Source organism: Rhagoletis pomonella, unplaced genomic scaffold (assembly GCF_013731165.1).
Source record: "Rhagoletis pomonella isolate Grant_MI unplaced genomic scaffold, Rhpom_1.0 Rhpom_scaffold_00004, whole genome shotgun sequence".
Lineage (NCBI taxonomy): Eukaryota > Metazoa > Arthropoda > Insecta > Diptera > Tephritidae > Rhagoletis > Rhagoletis pomonella.
The window spans coordinates 38,530,692-38,551,325 of NW_023458558.1; the positions used below are offsets into that span (position 1 = coordinate 38,530,692).

Sequence of the window (20,634 nt, forward strand, 5' to 3'; positions counted from 1 at the left end):
AATTGCCTTAATCAACACTATTGCCACTGTGAAAATGCTTTGAGTGCATAAATATACAAACATACGCAAATAGTCATGCATACACATATTTTCATAAATTCATAGTACATGTGTACTTATACATGGGCATGTATTCACGATCCCGATATTTCGGGATGTCAGAATTATTTAGCAGTGAAAATAAATATGAACAATATTTTGGATAGAGTTTAAACAACTCATTTGAAAAAAGCTTTTTGAAGACAAGATTTTAAATATTATCTAATGGTAAGTAAAAAACAGAAAAATTGACTAAATTTTTTATGGAGTATTTCATTACATTTCAGTAATATATGTCATTGGTTACTGGAATGGTGTGACCTTTAATAAATTGTCATCATCAATATCCCGATGTACAGTGGCTACCTTATGAGTAGTTTTCAGTAAGGGACTTCACTTTGGCTATGTATGAGTCTAAAATTATCAGAATTGCCTTCAACGTTGATTTTCTTAGATATTTGCGGCCACTTAATGGGATATGTATGTATGTACATTAGAGTGGTCCAAAAATACATAGCAAAATCCCCTTTTTTGATTTTTCCCGCTGCCACCCCCAACTGAAGCATATCAAAGATAAGGAGACGCGTGTTTTTTTATTTTGAAATCGGGTAATATTTAACCGTGCCGCCGGGGCTTTGAAGTTCCCCGTATATTTTACATGGGGAAAATAAATTTTTTTCGTAAAATTGCTATAAAATCGTTAAAAATTGAAATTTTTTGATCGAATAAGACTATTTCCCTTCAGAAGTCTTCAAAAAATAACACCATAATGCTTATTCAACTTAAAAATTTAACTAAGTGTGTTTTAATAACCGGTAATCCTATCTGGTATATACAAAAATTAGTTATTTTATATTTTCATAACCACATCATGCACGAATAGCTCAATGGATGTGTTTAATTCTTTTTTTACCTCCCTTTTATTAGCTCGGGATGTAACTATGTAATATTGATGCGCCTAAAAGATACAGCGATTTCTATTCTCAAGTTACATACCTGATGAGAGTACGAATGGCAATCATAATAGGGAGGTTTTAGTTTTTTAAACTATAATTTTATTTGCATTCTACTCGATGTTTTCTGTGGGTTTGTGGTAAAAAATGTGGCCATAGCTATACAAATGTTGATTTTCAAGGGCTCCAAAGTTTGAGGTTAATACGGTCATCCGAGTAGTCGCATAAAAAAGTCCAACGGTGGCAATTCGGACGATCTCGGCGGCCAAATGACATCTCATCCTCTACGGGAAATTATGCGTCTAATAATAGTGCCATCAGTGGTTTTGTAGAAAGAGCCTTATATGGATGGAGAGTTATATCTAAATGAAAAATATACCATTATGTGTCATAAGACAGTACGAACTTCTTAAAACATCGTAAAATCAACAAATGTTTTCTTCCTACCAAGCGTGTATGGTTTTTTGACTTTCAGCACTCACGCAGACATCGAACCTATAGCTGAACTGAGCGCTGAAAACATGAAAAGCGCTGATTGCCTGAAAAGATTGGTGAGGGATTTTAGCTTTATGATATCTGAACTTACGATATCTAATAGCTACCCACTGCCTTCGGATATATGTACATATGTACAGTTCTGCACATAAAAAAAAGATTTGGTAATTTTTTTATTGAATTTCGTTACTTTTTCTGGTAATTTTGGCAAAAAAAAAATTGAAAATTTTGTGGCAACATTGATCTGGCGTTAAATGAGGGCCCACAACAAACCCCGAAATCCCGCTAGTATCGTAATAGTTTCTAATAATACCATCTCTAGCATACATACATTTCCACATTGTTGTGAGTTTTCATTTTTGGCATATTGGCGCGCGAGAGACAGTCGACGCCGCACATTGCAATTGCAATTTCTCTGTTTTTGTTGATAATGCCTTGCAATGGTGTGCATACATAGACACATGTTTATACCCTCATCATCATCATATGACTATGCCACCTACATTGTAAATACAGAGTGCATTCCAAAACGTCCAAATGCAAAGCATCAGTCTCTTTCTAAACTTCAGTCGATTTTAATGCCAAATGTACGCAACCACAGTTAGATGCTAGTTTCTAACTAGGTTCCGGAAGGTAGACTTTTTCTTCTAATGCAATTTAGAAATAAAAGAGATTGATGCTTTGTATTTTGAAGTTTTGGAATGCACCCACATAGTATGTGTGTACATACATATGAAACACACGTGCTATCACTACACGCTCACAGTTACAGGTATGTATCGTTATATGTTGTTGTCGTTAATGGTATTTTTTAATGTTTTCATTTTTTGTTTGCTTTTTAAGTAGCTGCTTTATATTTTTCTTTTTCTGTTCTTAAGTGCCAACTACTCTGGTCAAAATATTTATTGTTCTATGCCGGGACTTCAGTTCTTTTGCGCCTCGCAAATAAGTATGTATATAGAAATACAGAGCATAATAACAACAATCAAAAAAATGCTGCCTCTTCTACTTGTCAATTTTAAAATTTTAGTTCAGTAATCGTTGAGATTTTGACCGCAACGGTTTGCTGTCCTCCCGTCCTAATCCGATTGACGGTCTAGTGGCTGTGGTTTGTTTGCTTGATGTAAACGTTGTTAGCTTCGCTCGACAAGTGTCCTGTGAAAAGTGGACAAGAAGCTTTATTTATCGCACGCGGTGTGCCTCTGCAAACAAGCAGTAATACTGGGTTAGATAGCGAAGCAAACTGTGCTAAAGTGTCTATGATTTAAATTATTTTCTGTGAAATTAAATTTAATTTCTTTACTGGAGCAACAGGATAACACACACGATAAGCGTAAAATGCATTCGAAAGTGACTGTCATCATAGGTAAATAAAAAAGCTTTGGTATCTACAAATACTATTATTTACATTTTTCGCTGAATGAACACAACACTGGCATTGAATTAAATACATTAATCGAGCTTAAGTAGCTTGCACTGCGTATGAGAAACATTCCCATAAATATGTATCTACCCTGCAGGGAAAGCTACTAGTTGTGAACTAGAATCCTACCCGTTTCAGCCGTTTGCGTTTCAGCCGGTTTATTTATTTTGAATTAATTTTTTTTTATTTAGGGTTTTTATTATAATTTTTAAATTTAATTTAAAAAAATATTTTTTTTGTATTCCTTTTTTTTCTATGGCATAAGCGTTTCTTCCCATATGTATGTTTTTTTTCTGCAATGCAATTAGAATTTCAAATTTGTCATTTATATTTAAATTTAAATAATTATTTTTACTTACATTGATTTAACTTTAAAAATCTTAACCACCTCCAAGCGACCTCGAATCTGCGATCTCAAAACCAGAACCAGTACTCTTCACGTGATGCCACAGCCGGCATTTGTACGAAAATGATGTCGCTGAACGCTTAGGTTGTTCGAAATTGTCGAAATGGTAGGCACATACTAGTTAATGAACTAGTATTCTTTGAAACTGGTTTGGCTTTTCACTACAAGGTATATCTAAATACAAACGGATGTAGGTATATACTCACACTGAGTATGTGTGTGCATTTGAAAAAGTTTGGATTAAAAAATTAGTACTATCCAGATCGCGCCCGCTGGGTAGATTTTCTCACTTATTTTATAGAGGTATGTAGTACCTACTAATACCTTTAATAAGTATTTTGTGTTGCGTTGATTTAGCTGGGCTCAATAGAACAAATTTTTAGTAACTTTCTTGAGTGAGAAAAAATGCAGTAATTACACTGTTAAACAGGGGTTTCGTTAAAAAAAAATTAAGCTATAATTTTAGATACTACTACGTAATTGCATATAAACCTCATACTTAGTTTTATTCGATTACCCTCAGTTTTGCTTAAAAATTTACTGAAGTGATTACGCGTATTTTTCCTTCCAAAGTGTGCTACTGATAAATTAACGTTAAATTATTATTGACATTAAAACGGTATTTTTTGTGATTGTTGTTTCTACGCATCGTAAGAAGATGCCCAGACACAGAGTGTATGTAAATCATCCTGATCCCGTTTGTTATATTTGCGGTCAAGTAAGTGTTAAAAGTCAATGTCGTATTAAAAAAAATTAGGGACCTATTGGCTAATGAACAGTTTGAAGAAAAACTTAATCCGATCGAAATATCCGCATGGACATATTTTCGAAATGTTCGTAATTTTCTTGGAAACCACAAAGCCGAAAGCTATGAAGAGGTGGTCAGCAACTTTTAACAGCCTACAAGAATATGGTATGCAATATGTCGCGCAAGATAAACTTCTTACACTCATACATATTTAAATTTTTTCCTAAAAATTTGGGAGCCGTTAGTGATGAATACGACAAGCGGTTCCATCCGGATATATCTAACATAGAAAAATGGTACCAGGGAAAATGGAGTGCAAATATGTTACTACTGACACTACTGTTGGACATTAAAAAGATATGTACCTGATGTGAAATATTCCCAAAAATCGTAAAACAAAATTAAAAGATTATTTATTTTTCTTCATTAAATACAGTTTTCAAGCGTATTTTATTAAATTTTACTTAAATGCTGTTGCAAAAAAAACTGAGGGTGACTGAATTATTTTAATAATGTGGATTAGTTAGAGGTTAGTTAGGTTTCATTTAACTGTTATTTAGGTCATTTTTGTGCATCAGTGTTATTTTTAATGCGCCGACATTCCCAACAGCTATGTATGTAAAGATAAAAACACTAATTTTCTAAGTTTAAGTATATTTATTCGCATAATTTGTCAATAAATCCTCATAAGTTTATACTACTAAGTTCTATGCGGATTTGATAAGTTTATAAATTGGGTATAACTAATGTGACCAACCGTGGGGAGGATTCTGTAACCAGTTAGCGACAATTTTCGGATCGCTATCGCACTTTCAAAAAGTTTCTTCTCGACATTCGTCACATGGCCTGAGCGATAAATTCATTCAAACCATTAAAGTCGCCGGGGATCGATGGCATCATATCTGCGCAGCTGCAAAGGGCTCTGAAGGTGTCGTGCAATTGGTTGGATCCATGCATGAGGACCGGGTACATCCCCAAGGCTTGGAGGGTAGTCAGTGTTGCGTTCATCCCGAAGGCCGGAAAAGGTTATCATGTTTCTCCTAGGGATTGTAGGCCTATCAGTCACTGTCAAGAGCTCAATATGCTTATAGCAAGAAAAGGTCGCTGAATACCGCCCTGCACACATTGGTAAAGTCGTCAGCAGAAGAAGACTTCACGCATGAAGATTATGCAGTATGGGGGCTCTTCGATATCGAGGGGACCTTCAACAATGTCACTACAGAGGCAATAGTCAAGTATATTCATAATGTGGGGGTTGAAACCAACCTAATAAGCTTATATCGTGACGCAACTGTCGCGGCGGAGTGGGGAATCAATGGGAGCACTACACAAGGTGGTGTTCTCTCCCCTGCCCTGGATTGCGGTTGTAAATGACATTCTAGAGGAACTGGAAAAGTGAGCTGTCGGGCGATCGCCTACGTAGATGATGGGGAACTTTTGGTTAAGGGCGATTTCTATACACCCTTTTTATCTAGCTCTAGGTTACCTGAACCAGGTAACTAGGCGGGCGATCAACGGCGGCTGTCGTAGAATCCTAATATTGAGGAGTCTTTTAGACTCTCCAAACTTCGCGAGGCTTAGATGGAAACATTTTGGCTCGCACTTGTGAACAAATACTGATCTCTAAGGGATCGACATTAGCCGCAATCGAAATTTCGTAATCGGCTCGCGGTGTTAATATAATATATAACAGAACAAGAGCCACTGCCAGGTTGGAGATATTTTTTCTTCCATAACACTGTACGACCCTTTCAGAATTTTTCTAGAGAATTGACGAAACCAAATTTTTCTGAAAGTTTGCATTCTATATACAAAAGTAAGTTCTCAGTTTTCCCAGGTTGGCGATTTTAAACTTTTTTTAATTTGAAGTGAGTGGTCGCAGAGCATCTTAAACTGCTGCAAACGTACCTGAAATACCCATTTTTGAAATTAAACTCGTGCAAAGATTTTGGACCCATGTAACATACGCATCGTAACCACCCTTTTAAGGTTTTATTAATAGGTTGTTCATCATGAGAGACCGATATGCACTGAATTCTTGCTCAAGAACGATGTAGTATCACGTTCTCAAAGCATAGGATCGATTCTTGCAGCAGTAGAGCGATCTATGCCCTTGGGACCAGTGTGCTCGAGAAATGTAGATCCATAGGCGAAAATTATCAAGTACTGTAGGGCGGAATCCGTTGAATTACTTTTGAACAGGGATGGAATATAACCATTATTTTTTATATTTTAACCAGAAAAAATCAGCAAGTTGTAATCGTCGTAATTTTAACTATACACACGTATTTGTATTCGTACGTCCTACTGCAATTTACAATGATTTTTGTTTTTTGAGTTTAACCAATAAAGATTAAAGATAATAATTAACATTTGAGTTTTATTTTTTCGCTCAAAGGAAATTATTACTATTTGATTTTTATTTTTTCGATCAAAAATAACGATTATCCAAGATAATAATTATTATTGAGTTTTATTTTTGCTCTTAAGAATAATGATTATTCAAAAAAGTCAAAAGGTATACCAGTTTGATTTACGACGTATCCTTTTCAGAAGAAGCTACGCCCTAATAAAAGTAATAAGTCCTAAAATTTTCAGATCAACATTTCTATTGCTTGTGTCTGTAAAGCTTTTTAAATTTTATAAATAATCATTATTTTAAGTGGAAAAGTAAAACTCAATAATTATAAAAATCATAAATAATCATTATTTGTGGTGGAAAAAAAAATCACATAATGAGCGAAAAAATAAAACCCAATAATAACACGGGTTTACAAAAAAAAAAGTGTATGCATATTAAACCAAACCTATATATCCGTATGTTATTCGACATACTGAATGCGAATCCGAGGTCCGTTAGCCGCTATCACGTCAGGTTTGTGGTCATTTGAATGTATTGTATGGAAAAATTCAATGAATAAACCTGAAAATTCTTCTGAATTTGAGCTCTAGATGAACTTGGGGATTCACGACAACAAAGCATTATTGTTTATTGTCATTGCAAAAGCTAAGCGAACTGGAAACTGGGGTCTTTTAAATTCGAAAGGCATATCAAAAGGAATTAAAGGAGTCATGTGACTTGTGGTTCCGAAGTTATGACTGATAAAATATTCCACGCCCATATTATAAGCACCTACCAATGATATGTTTGCATACCAAATTTCAATTTTATGTGGCAGTGGTATGCAGTTTAATAGCAAATTAAATTATAGTAGGATAAAGTGCACGTTTTTTTTTTTCGTAAAAAAAAAATGTCGAACATATCCCGCCAGAAGAAATAATTATAAAAAACAAAGTATTTTTAGCCACTTGAAACTTGCACTTTAGCCTGCTATAATTTAATGGGCTACAAATTTGATTTCCTAAAATTTTTCCAAAAACTCTGAGTACAAAGTTTGAAATTTTGATGAATATATTTTGCAATCAAATATATTCACGAAACTATATAGTAAAACTGCATTTTTAGTTTTTCCCTGTGAGGTCAGAATTTTTTAAAGGGACTTCATTTAAAAAATTCAGTGCAATGTAGAATAAGGGTACCAAATGAAAAAGAAAATTTTGCAGAATTAAAAATTAAAAGTTCGCAAGAACGAGTAAGTATTGAAGATGCCCTTTTAATCAATTTTAGTTTTTAAGCTAATAATGTTAGAAGGATGAAATTCTGAGATTTTGACGAGGTTACATTAGTCCTTATCATACATATATTTTAAAAATTATAGCAAAATTCCAAGGATATTCAAGGATAACATTCTAAAAAGATATTTTTAATACCTACGCATCCTTATGCACAAAAAAAAAAATTCTCTTTACAGAATTTTCTCTTTAATTTGATCCCCATACATTGCACAGAATTTTTTAAATAATTTTTTGTATTACTCATGTTTTACATATTTCAAAGTTTTTTTAAAAAATCCTGACATCAGAGAAAAAAACCAAAAATGCAGGCCTACATATAGTAGTAGTTGGCCCATGGTTTCGCGAATATATTAATTTTTTTGTGTTTACTACATAGCCTTTCTCATACAAAAAATTAAATATTAAATAAATAAAAGAGATATAGACAGAACTGGTCAACATAAGGCGTTTCTACTATTGCCACCAATGAAAATTACAAATCCCGAAAATCCCGGAATTCTTGGCAAGTAGTCCCAGAATTTTCGGGACTTAAAATAGACCGAAGTCCCGGAATTTTCATCCCTGGTACAAACCTTACCTAATTAATTACCCAACTAAATAACTTTCACTCTGCACTTACGGACATTCACATCTTACCTAAACTGTTATGGATTTTTGATAGCGAAATTGTATGATTGCAATTATGTGTATAAACAAACGTACATATGTATTCAGCAATGTGCGCATATGCAGACACATACATACGTACGGGCGGTATTGAAATTTTATTAGATACTTAAGCCGCGCTCAATGGTTTTTTATGTGATGGTTTTGGGAGAAAATCCGAAAAATAAGAGGCATCAATTCATAGTTAAGTAAAGATGGGAAAATAGTTACAGACATGTATGGACAATTTACATACGTACATTGGTAACGGTTATTTCTATATATGTACATACTTAGCTCAATTAAAAAAAAAAACATATTTTTGATTTATTCGCAAGATATTCAATGCAGTTTTCACAGAGGCTTAAATTTTATAACAAACTATATTTTATCTTGCATAACTTGTTTATTCAAAAAAAAAAATGCGCTGAAATTTGGGAACTACTGAGGTTTTGTTCGAGAGAAGTTTTACTATTCAGCGATTAGTATTGACACAGCGAATTTTACTCAATATATGCACCAATTTCTATTAGAATATTTTTCTAAAAATTTTTTTATACAAATATGGTTCATTCTACAACAATAAATACAAATTTTCAGCTTTTTAATCAGATTTTTTAGATTAATTCATTTCATTTTTTCATTAAATTCTAGTAGGAAAAATGCAAGTTCTGAGTTAGTCAAAAATCGCATTGATTTTTGAGAATTTTTTTGTTGAAGGTGTTTTGCATTTTTTCCATACAAAGAATTTTCGATTTTTTTTATGGAAGAGCCTGCATGAAAAAAAATCTGATTAAAAAATTGAAAAGTTGCATGAAAATTCGCTGAGTTTTCGCGAGCTTTGCACAAAGTTTAGAAATTATATTTTTATGTTTGTTGTTGTAGAATGAACCATATTTTTATAAAAAATTGGCGGAAAAACATTAGAATGGAAATTCTTGAATGTATTGTAAAAAAACAGCTTTGCCTATACTTTTTGCCGACAGGGTAAGTCTAAAAATTTAATATCTGTAAGTATTTCTTTAATGCATTCACCAGAATTTCGGGGGGTTATTATAGTTATTAGAATTGTTGTCGTCTGAATGGGTGGATTTAAAAAAAAAAGAAGTTGAAAGTTGTGAAATCCCTTTTATCGATATGTTAAAAACGAAAATATGATAAGAGATGGATTCGTAATAGCTAAAGTAATTATTTTTGTGTTTTTTTTTTAAGATAAAAGAATAAGGCAGCCCCAGCCGGGTGGCTACAGGTTAGACATACCACTTGCTAGGACCAAGGTCCGATGCCTTGAATATATTGAGTATTTCTATGAGGGGTGTAAATATTAAAATACATATATACTATATATGTACTATATATGTAAGTAAATATGAAGTGTATGAAATAAACACATTTTAGAAATATAATATGGAAAAATGCACACTCACTTTATGGTACATATGTATGTACTTATTTAATTATCGATAACTGTCATAGCTCTGATTTTTCAATTATTACTGTCAAAAATGACTAAATGACACAATGGAAACAAAGCGATACGTAAGCCCCGAAATATCAAAAAAAGAAAAAAATATTTCTGATAATGTTTAGACGTCTACCGTCAGATTAAATGGTATGTACAATCAGTTAAGTACGATCACTCAAGTATGGATACATATGTTAATACGATTAGTAAAGCTGATAACATTCAAAACACTAAAAAAAAATCTAATAATTTTGATAATAATTACATGCATTTTGGCAACTGTGTATGCAAGCAAAGAAAATGGTCATATTCATACATAATTGAAGTATTTATGTGTTACTTATGTGAGCATATCTTGCAAAAAGTTGTTTTCAGAAGTACATGCACACATACGTATTTATTACTTAAAAACTTAAATGTTTGTTTTTTTTTTGTGTGTTAGTCTTAATTTTATTGAGACTTGCCCACAATTAAGTATGTATCTAAACATGTATATTTCTTAAAAATACCCGTCTTATTACACCGTGCGACCGTCAATTTTACGCAAACAACAAACAATATTTTAGCTTTTCCGGATTTTTTTTAGGACTTCGAAATTTCAAAGATATGATTAATTTAAAAAAGCATTATAAAAATTCAGTGCAATTTAGAACAAAAATATAGGTATAAAATAATATGGAAAATTGTGTAAAAAAAAAGATACAAATTGTAGGTGCAAAAGACGAATTAGTATTTGCATTATTTATTTTTGAAAAAGTTATTTGTTAAGGACTAGAGAGTAAACACACGACCACATCCTCTTTTTCGAACTTTATTAGCATAAAAAAATTTAATTCATTAAAATGTCATTTTCAATAAGTATTTGTCCTTGTGAACCCAAAACAATTTATTATTATTTTTTTAATTCTACAGAATTTTCATTTGGTTACACTATATTGCACCGAATTTTTAAATTTCAAAGTCAAAAATCCTAACCTCAGTGAGAGAAAATATAAACGCAGTTTTACTAAGTATGGCTAAAGCTCGTATTTATACTTTTTTAGCAGTATAATACTATTTGTTTTTAATCCACAAATGTTTTTTCCAAAATACTGCATTTATTTATTTTTTGCTGCCTAAATTTTTATATACATATACATATACATATATGTATGTATACTGTTATATAAAAAATACGGACACGACATCTTGACTATTTTCCTTTCGGTTGATTTTTGTTTTTTTTTTTTCTCTTTCGCCGACAGTGTTATTGTTTTCTTCCATACAAAACAAATTATCCAACATAGTAACTTTGTATGGAAGATGTTCCTCCGCCTGAATATGACGAGGTACGAATAGCAATAACGCGGCTGAAAAACAACAAAGCTGCTGGAGTTGACAGCCTGCCAGCTGAGCTATTCAAGTACGGCGGCGAGGAGTTGATAAGGTGCATGCATCAACTCTTGTGCAGAATATGGTCACATGAACGCATGCCTCTGCCCAATTGACATGAAAGGCGACCCTGCCATTTGCGGCAACTACCGCTGTATCAGCCTTCTAAGCATAGGTTACAAGGCCTTATTGAGCGTACTGTGTGAAAGACTGAAGCCCACCGTCAATGAACTGATTGGGCCTCATCAGTGTGGCTTTAGACCTGGAAAATCCACCATAGACCAGGCATTCACAATACTTCAAATCTTGGAAAAGACCCGCGAGAATAGGATCGACACACACCATCAATTTGTCGACCTTGAAGCCGCTTTTGACAGCACTAAAAGGAGTTGCCTAAACGCCGCTATGTCTGAATTTGGCATCCGCTCAAAACACATACGGCTGTGTAAAATGACGTTTAGCAATACCACCAGTTCCGTAAGAATTAGGAAAGACCTCTCCGAGCCGTTCGCCACCAAACGGGGTTTCAGACAGGGCGACTCCCTTTCATGTGACTTCTTTAATTTGATCTTAGAGAAGGTAATAAGAGCTGCAGAACTGAACCGCTCAGGAACAATTTGCTACAAGAACGTGCAATTGCTGGCTTATGCCGATGACATCGACATCATCGGTAGCAAAAACCACGAAGTCTGTTCTGCCTTTTCCAAGTTGGATAAGGGAGCAAAGAGAATTGGTCTGGTGGTATATAAAAATATCAGTGCAATGTAGAATAACAATATCGGTACCAAATGAGAGAGAAAATTCTGTATAATTTAAAAACAATAATTTTTTTTTTGTTTGCAAGGACGAATGGGTACTGAAAATGTGCTTTCAATAAATTTTATCTTTTAAAATTAATAAAGTTTGCAGGACGAAATTCGATGATGAGGTCGTGCGTATATTAGTCCTCAAACAATAATTAAAAAAAATAAATAAAATAAAAAATATAAAATTTTCAAGGATATTTAAGGAAAAAATTTCTAAAGGACATTTTCCATGCCATGTACCAAATAATGTATTCTGTCATAATTCAACAGAATTTTTTCTTTTATGTTGTTATCCTACATTGCACTGAATTTTTAAAATAATTTTTTGAAATAATGATATATTTTTTAATTTCAAAGTCCTTTAAAAAATATCTTGACGTCAGAGAGAAAATCTAAGTACGCAGTTTTACTATAATTTACCCTTAATTTCGCGAAGATATTCATTTTTTTTGTGTGTGTAAAATTTACTGTCGGACGGTGTTATAACACCGTGCGACTACAACATCCTCGAATTTGGTCCTTCCACTTATTAGCTTAGTATAAAAAAAAATTAACTAAAAAGGCATTTTGAATATCTATCCTTGTGCAAAAAAAATGATTGTTTTCAATTCTAGAAATATGCGTATCATTGATATTCTACGTTACAGTGAACTTTTTATGAAAATAATTTTTTTAACTAATCTAATCCTTGAAACATCAAACTCCTTTTAAAGGAAATCCTAACACTAGAAAGAAAATTTTTAAAAATAGTTTTACTATACATATATTGTCCCTATTTTCGTGAGTATACTGATTTTTTCGTAAGTTTTGAAATTTTTTGATTTTTGTCGCACGGTGTAATAATTAACCTAAATAGTTATTACACCGTGCGACATAGTTATTTCAAAAATAAAACTTGAAAAATATAATATATGTACATATGTATGTATGTATATTTTTGTATGAATAGACTTTATTTAAAAATAATTTTTGGCACTGCCCGCTCGATAGTTAAAGGTCAAAATAGAAGAATTTTGGATCTTATTTTTCCTTATTAATTTCTGAAAAATCTACGTGTTCACATTTAAATGCATACTGGAAAAATGCGCATGCCATATAGTTGATTTTGCACTCCTATGAAAATTCGTATAATTTGATTAACGTTGCAAATTTGCTAGTACGCTTGAACTGCGCGGCTGTTAATTACCCCGCAGTGGGTCGATTGTGGCAGCATTTGGTACATACACAGTGGCGGATTTACCGCAAAGGCAACGTAGGCAGGTGCCTAGGGGAAAATTTTAGGGGCGGCAAAATTCGAGTTGAAAAAACTTCTTTTTTTCAAGTTAGCTGCACTGAAAGTAGAATCTGTGTTTGTACATTTTAAAACATAAATTGGAGATTAATTTACGCAATCAGAAAATAGGACAACACTGTTAGGTATTTTTGATATTATTTAAGTGATAATATTTAAAAACACTAATTTAGTATTTTTGAGATTATAACTTATCAAGTGAAAAACATTTGTTGATTTTGGCTTTCTTTAAAAATTGAGAACCTTTACTCGAGGCAAATACCACTTTTTCATCTGAAATTATAATAAAAGTATAGTAAATAACATAAATTTGAATATTACTATTTACTGCTAATCATTCCAAAACTGGTACTTTTACCTCAAAATATTTTTCTTATCGGAAAAAGGGCGGCAAATTCTGAATTGCCTAAGGGGTGACAAATATTCAAATCCGCCACTGTACATACATAAGTTTGTATTTAAATAAATGTACATACATACATATGTGCTTACATATGCACATAAATGCATAGGTAAATATTTGCGTATATAGGCATTAGTGAGGGATATTGTTTTGTAAGCAAAATAGTAGAAAATTACCATGTTATCTACATATCTGCATATATTCGTACGCCTAATAGTCATAATCATCACTTATATTGTGTTGCAATGATTTACAACTTTTTCCCTTAAGTAGCTTTCAACTACGATGTACTAATTGCCGTCGTTTATTCGCCAACCGCTATTAAGTTATTTACTGCTTACCGTTAATCAATCAACACAAGACCGTTCTTTGCTAAGATTACAATTGATTTTGCGATTATCGCCTGCAAACTATTGTTTGAATTTCGACCATAAATTTTGTGATTTATTTATGAGCAGCAATTGACCGTAAAATTGTGATACGATTTTTTAATCAATCACATGAAAAGGAAGCCCGTTTTGTTAATTGCGTAGGCTTAAAGTTAATTGCTTGTTATCAGCGAAATTCTTTGTACATGTGTACATATGTATGTATGTTTGATTTTGTCTGCATCTCTCACATATCAGCACATTGCAATGCATTGATAAATTTTGAAAACAAGTAATTTTTAAGCTAAAAACAAAACCGGCTTCAAATCTCATATCAAAATTTAGGAGTACCGTTAATCTTTTCAGGATCGAATGATCGCATCAAAACCAGTTTAGTATGGGACCACCTCTGAGACACTGCCTTTCCGATGCAAAAAGAGTTTTCGAAATCGGTTGACGTGATCCAAAGTTATCGGTAACATACATAAAAAAATATTCCGACGAATTGATAGCCGCCTCCTTTTTTTGAAGTCTGTTAAAAAAGGACGTGGACAGGTGATAGATGTCTTACGCTACGCGCACACTGCAGCCGGCATCGGCCGGCAAACAAAATCAAACACACTGTTAGCACACTTCCAAGTCCTGCCGAAGACCTTCAAAGATATAAAAAAAAACTGTTAGGCATGTTTTAGTGCCAAAGCTGGAGGAGACAACGTACTAACTTAGATAATCTCTCCAAGGCTCTTAAGAAACTAAAAAAACTGTCGAATTTTGACAGTAACTGGTAGTTACTCCTAGTATAAATACTGAAATAGCCAGAATGCATTTAAATACAGTTTATTTACATTAAAAAGGCACACATTTTTATGTAAAGATTGGTTGTAATGGCTAGAGATTATGACTCCCCCTACTAGCTACATATGTAGGTGCCGTAGCCAGCATGATGAGGCCTAGTGTAAATACTAGTCCTGTCGGGTTGGTATGTTAATTTTGTACGATAATAACAATTGCGTTGAAGAACTCAAAGATTCAAAAAAAAAGGTTTAAACCCATTTATTATACCCGAGCGCACTTGTGCACAAGGGTATTATAACTTTGTTCACATAACGGTTGTTTGTAACAGGCAAAACGAATCGAGATAGATATAGACAAATGTATACATAAATGATCAGGATGAAAAGAGAAATCGATTAAGCGGTGACTGTCTGTCCGTCCGTCCGTCCGTCCGTCCGTCCGTCCGTCCGTCCGTCTGTCCGTCTGTGCACACGATAACTCGAGTAAAAATTAAGATATCTTAACGAAACTTGGTACGTGTACTTCTTTCGAGCGTAGGACGGATGGTATTGAAAATGAGCAAAATCGGACAATAACCACGCCTACCTCCCATATAACGGTAATTTTCAGAAATACGAAAACTGCGATATTTTAGTAACTACTGAAGATTATTAACTCAAAATTGATATTTACAATAATTTTTAGAGGAAAAATAAGAATGTTATAAATTTTTGGAAAATGGGCGTAGCCACGCCCACTTATGGTTACATGTGTATATCTTGGTAACCGCTACACCAATTTCTTCCAAACTTGGCACAGTTGTTGGCCTTGGTACAGGATACCAAATGGCCGAAAAGTTTTAAAATCGGACAATAACCACGCCCACATCTCATATAACGGTAATTTGGAGAAATACGAAATCTTCGATAAATCAGTAAATATTAAAGCCAATTTATTCAAAATTGATGCTTGCAACAACTCCTTACCAGGAAATACGTCTATAATAAAATTTTGAAAAATGGGCGTGGCACCGCCCACTTATGATCACATATATGTATCTCGGTAACCGTTCTACCAATTTGTACCAAACTCGGTATTTTTATTGTGCTTGTTACATAAAAGCAAAACGATGAAAATTATTGAAATCGGACTAAAATTATGGCTTTTCATATAACGGTAAATTTTAGAAATGCTTTAAACGTCAATATTTTGAAATTTAAGGATGCTAATTTACTCAAAATTGATACACCCCGGCTTACCGTGTAGCGGTAGCTTTCGGAAAGGTGAAAATCATATATTTAATATTTTTTTTAATATTTTTATTGAGCTTTGTACCACGATTGTTTATTAGGAAAAATTGAAAAAGCAACAAAGTCTAAGCGGTAGAAGTTATAGCACTATTTCGGAGATCACCACTTCCGCAGGGAAGTCTAGAAAAAGAAGTCTGATGAGGAGATGTGGTGATCTCCGAAATAGTGCTATAACTTCTACCGCTTAGACTTTGTTGCTTTTTCAATTTTTCCTAATAAACAATCGTGGTACAAAGCTCAATAAAAATATTAAAAAAAAATAAAATGTTAACAAGCCACAATAACATTGACACATATATTTAATATTTGCGCCGGGTATTTAATGTTCGGCTCCGCCCGAACTTAGACTTTCTTACTTGTTTTTTTTTGAAATAGGTACCCTAAAAACCAAAGAAAAGCGATGAATATTCGTGTGATTTTTTTGTATATTATAATTTTTCGCTATGGTTCCTGTTTAAAATCTGCTAAGGCTTTTCAAGTTGCTTTTTATTTAAGTGCTCTGCCTTTTTTTTTAGTTGGTTACAGAAACGTTACAAAAATTACTTAAATAACTACAAAAAAAAACTTTGCCAAAACAAATTCACTAACCATTAATATTTTAGTGCGCCAATGAATTTGCTTGGCTCCGGCAAGGGAAAGTTTAAATACGTTTACATATGTACTGTGTATGTTTTTTTTAATGATAGATGATTTTTGATGATTTTGAATTTAATGGAAATGTTTCATCTTATATTAGGAAATATGCATATATATATTTATGTATACATAAGTAATTAAGTACATATGTACATACATATGCATAAATAAATTCATGTATGCAGATATATTTAAATTGAACGTCAAACAAAATTTAGATACTATAAGCATCTGTATTTATCCTGTACCGAAAAACTCAATTGAAAATCTATCACTCTAGGAGGATAATAAAAAATGCCTGACATTAAACAAACAAAACCATCAGTAGCATATGTATGTGTTTATGTTTCAAACTTCATAAGTTTTTATTCGGCATACATATGTATGTACATGTATATTTATTTGTTTGTTATCATAACAAAAGTTGTGGAATTTCAAGAAATGTTTAGAGTAGCCGAAAAAGGCAACCCTCCAAGAAGTAATTGGTATCAAATTTTTTGTGTGCCTGTAGTAAATGCATATATACATACATGCTATGCATATAGTAGAAATGTAAATAATTCGAAATCAGGTACATAGATTCCACCTACATCAATATGCAAATCGGCATTTATAAAGTGCTGAAATTTCGTGTTATTCTTTTTTCCGTGATTCAAGTTGCCACCGGGTACCGAAACGGCAAAAAATATCTCGATTTTCGGAATCACCGAGCAATTCTACCTAGGGATAGGATAATGGGATCCATAGCAAATTTTTTCTGTAAACCAGTATTATTTTTAAATTTAAAAAAAAATCAAATCAAATCAAATTCCAAATATTGTAGAACATTTTCATGTATGTATATGTATATAAGGAACGTTTTATGTAAACCGGATCAACAGCGTAAAGTTTTTAAAAAAATTGTGGTGTAATTTTTGTTTGCTTATGTTTACGAACACAATATTTACCACTAAACACTTATTAGAAAAGCGTTGTGGCATTCTGAGTTTTTCGATCTGCCACAAAAAAAAAAACAAAATAAAACACAATAATTTTTATTTCTGCGATAAAATAACGCTCAAGAGCTGAGTTTTATTTTCGATCAAAGAAGTAAATCCCAGAAATATTATTTTTGATGAAAAAACAAAGCTCTAACAGCCAATTTCACGTAAGCAATTTAAGTGAAAAATGATTTCAATTTTTGGAATTTTTTATGGAAATTGACAGAAAATTAAAAATTATTTTCCATTCAAATTGCTGATGAAACCGACTCTTAAAAGAAAAATTTGTTCTCAAAAAAATAAAACTGATAAAATAATTATTATTTTGGATCTAAAAATAACAATTCATAAAATAATAATTATTTCAGAGCGAAAAAAATAACACTGGAAGAAATGAGTGTTATTTTTTATGAACAAAATATAATTCGACAAATAATTTTGATTTCTGAACAAAACAATAAAACTCAGATATTGATGGAATATTTTATAATCTTGTAATAATGATTAAACATAAATTTTTTTGTTAGAACTTTAATGGTCCATGCTATTGCAGCGGGAACAATTTCACACTGCCAATGGCAACGCAATAATAAATTCATCAGTTGTATTCGGAAAAAATTCATTGGCTAGATTATTGCTGAACTCCTACAATTTCTCGCAGGGATATAATTTTAAAACTAAATATACTTTTTTATGTATTTTACTGTAGAATGAAAGCATACATATGTACATAGATTTTTACGAGGGAGAAGAAACTATTTACAAATATGTAGCAGCACTTCAGTCAATGCTGTCAAAACAAACATTCTCAAAGTCAAAGGCGAAGATGATTTTTTTTTTATTCATGTGGAATTATTTATTTGCCGCCAAGTTGCTACTCGTTATACTACATACATAAATGAAAACCAGACGCCAATGTGCAAATATGCAAAAACATATAACATAGGCACAATGTTTTTGAGTACTTTAAAGTATGTACATAAGGCTTTTTTTCCAACCATTATACGAGTATCTTAACTATTCTTTCGCGCATAGAAATTTGCTATTTTAAGAATTTGAGAAAGCGCAAGCTATCAAACAAATTAGTAATATGAATGACCACAAGGACGGGTGAAACTTTCACATCTATGTACGTATGTATGTACATATCGCTTGTTGTTTGGAAGAACATCATAACTCAAAAAATCAAACAAAAGAAAAGAAAAAGTGTATTCTGATAGCAGAATCGGCGTTTGGAGTTGGCGTAAAACAGTGTGACAACATTAAGTCGCACGCCCACGGAGTGGGTTTTGAGTGTTAAAATACCCGCCGTGGGTGCGTTTGAACGGGAACAAAATGAGAAACAAACTCTCGGAAATGTTCTCAAGAGGAACAGAATGAGAACGAAACTTTCGGAAACGTTTCCAATGAGAACAAAATAAGAACGAAAGTATCGGGAACGTTCTGCTGGAGAACAAAACGAGAACAAACGTTTTGAGTATTTAACTTTGGGAATGAGAGGGGCGCCAGCGTGTTGGGATGAAAAATCGTTCAGTGATAACCACGATTTTTAATTCTAATTCAGAGGAAAGCTGGATCATTTCACCTTCCAGATCGTGTACCATTGGGGTGAGCTGTCCATTTATGGAAAACAATTTTTTTTTTCTGTGTAAGAAAAGTTCAAAATCACACTGAAGATTGCGCAACGCCGAAACCGGTTTGTCTCCAAACCAAATTTGACAAGGGATGACGGAAAATCGTTCCACAATACATCACACTCCTACCCTGTCGAAAACACAAACAACCAAAAAGAAAAGTTCATGTCTTAAGGCTTTATTTGCACAGTGTGACTTCATGTCAAACTCGCTCCCAATCTTCGCGAATAGTTCAGAGAAGATTTGTTCCCGTTTCGTTCCCTATCAGAAAGTTCGTGAGACTTAAGTTGCCAAATTTTTCGTCGAGAGAAAGTTTCTTAGACTTTTGTTTCCATTTTGTTCTTTGCCAAAACGAAACTTTTTTTTCCATTTTGTTCTCTTAGTGATGTTTCCGAAAGTATTGTTCCCATTTTGTTATCTTTGGGAATGTTCCACAGAATTTTGGCTCTATATAATTCCCATTGGGAACGTTCTGGAGGATACTGGGATACTATCGATAGTATCGATAGTTGAAAACTGACGCCTCTATGGATAGTTTTTGAAACTTTCTTTACATCTCTTAACATTACATAACTTTTTTTAGTAAAATTCAATAAGATATAAAACCGCTTACCCAAAATTTTTATAGAAATTTGAATTATAAAGCTTGAAACTTTAATTATTTTGTATTTTTTTTATATTTTGTACAACTTTTATAAAAAATTAGTAGACACTAAACAAACAACAAAAAATAGTCAAAACTGTTAAAAATGTTGTGGTGCTATTATTTTGATCAGTACTTTATTTGTTTTCTTATAATATGGTAAAATGTTTATAATTTCCTTTGTCCGTATTTTGATATGCGCCTCCGTATTTGATCTCAGTTGAACTTTTAAAAATATGATTTGTCAATTTAAACGAATATCTTTTATTTTGTTTGTCTTGTAGTATTAGAAATGTATTATTATAGCCAATTTCTCTTCTTTACACTTCAAAAGGGACAAACAAAATCCGAATTAAATTTTTCCATATAAAAAGTAAATTCGGATTTTCCCTGTCGCTAATGCAAGTGGATGCAAGTGTATGTATGTATATAAGTATATATAATTCAGACGCATAAATTAATAAGTTTATTTTATTATAATAAGAAATTCTTTTTGATGCACTCAATTTTAAACAAATTTGTATAATCTCTTTAATTTATAAAGAAATTTATAAATTTTATAACTTTATTAATTATTTAATTTTCAAGCAATTTAGCATTTCAATTCA

General features: G+C 32.6%; 1 protein-coding gene across 1 annotated transcript in view; it reads left to right on the forward strand.

The window, feature by feature from the left end:
- Positions 1-2,534: 2,534 nt before the first annotated feature.
- Positions 2,535-20,634, forward strand: part of LOC118737556 (carbonic anhydrase 2) — a 29,851-nt gene continuing 11,751 nt past the window's right edge. Inside the window, exon 1 of the mRNA XM_036468133.1 lies at positions 2,535-2,853. Coding sequence (XP_036324026.1) covers positions 2,826-2,853 — 28 coding nt within the window. The 5' untranslated portion in view covers positions 2,535-2,825. The remainder of the gene's footprint in view (positions 2,854-20,634) is intronic.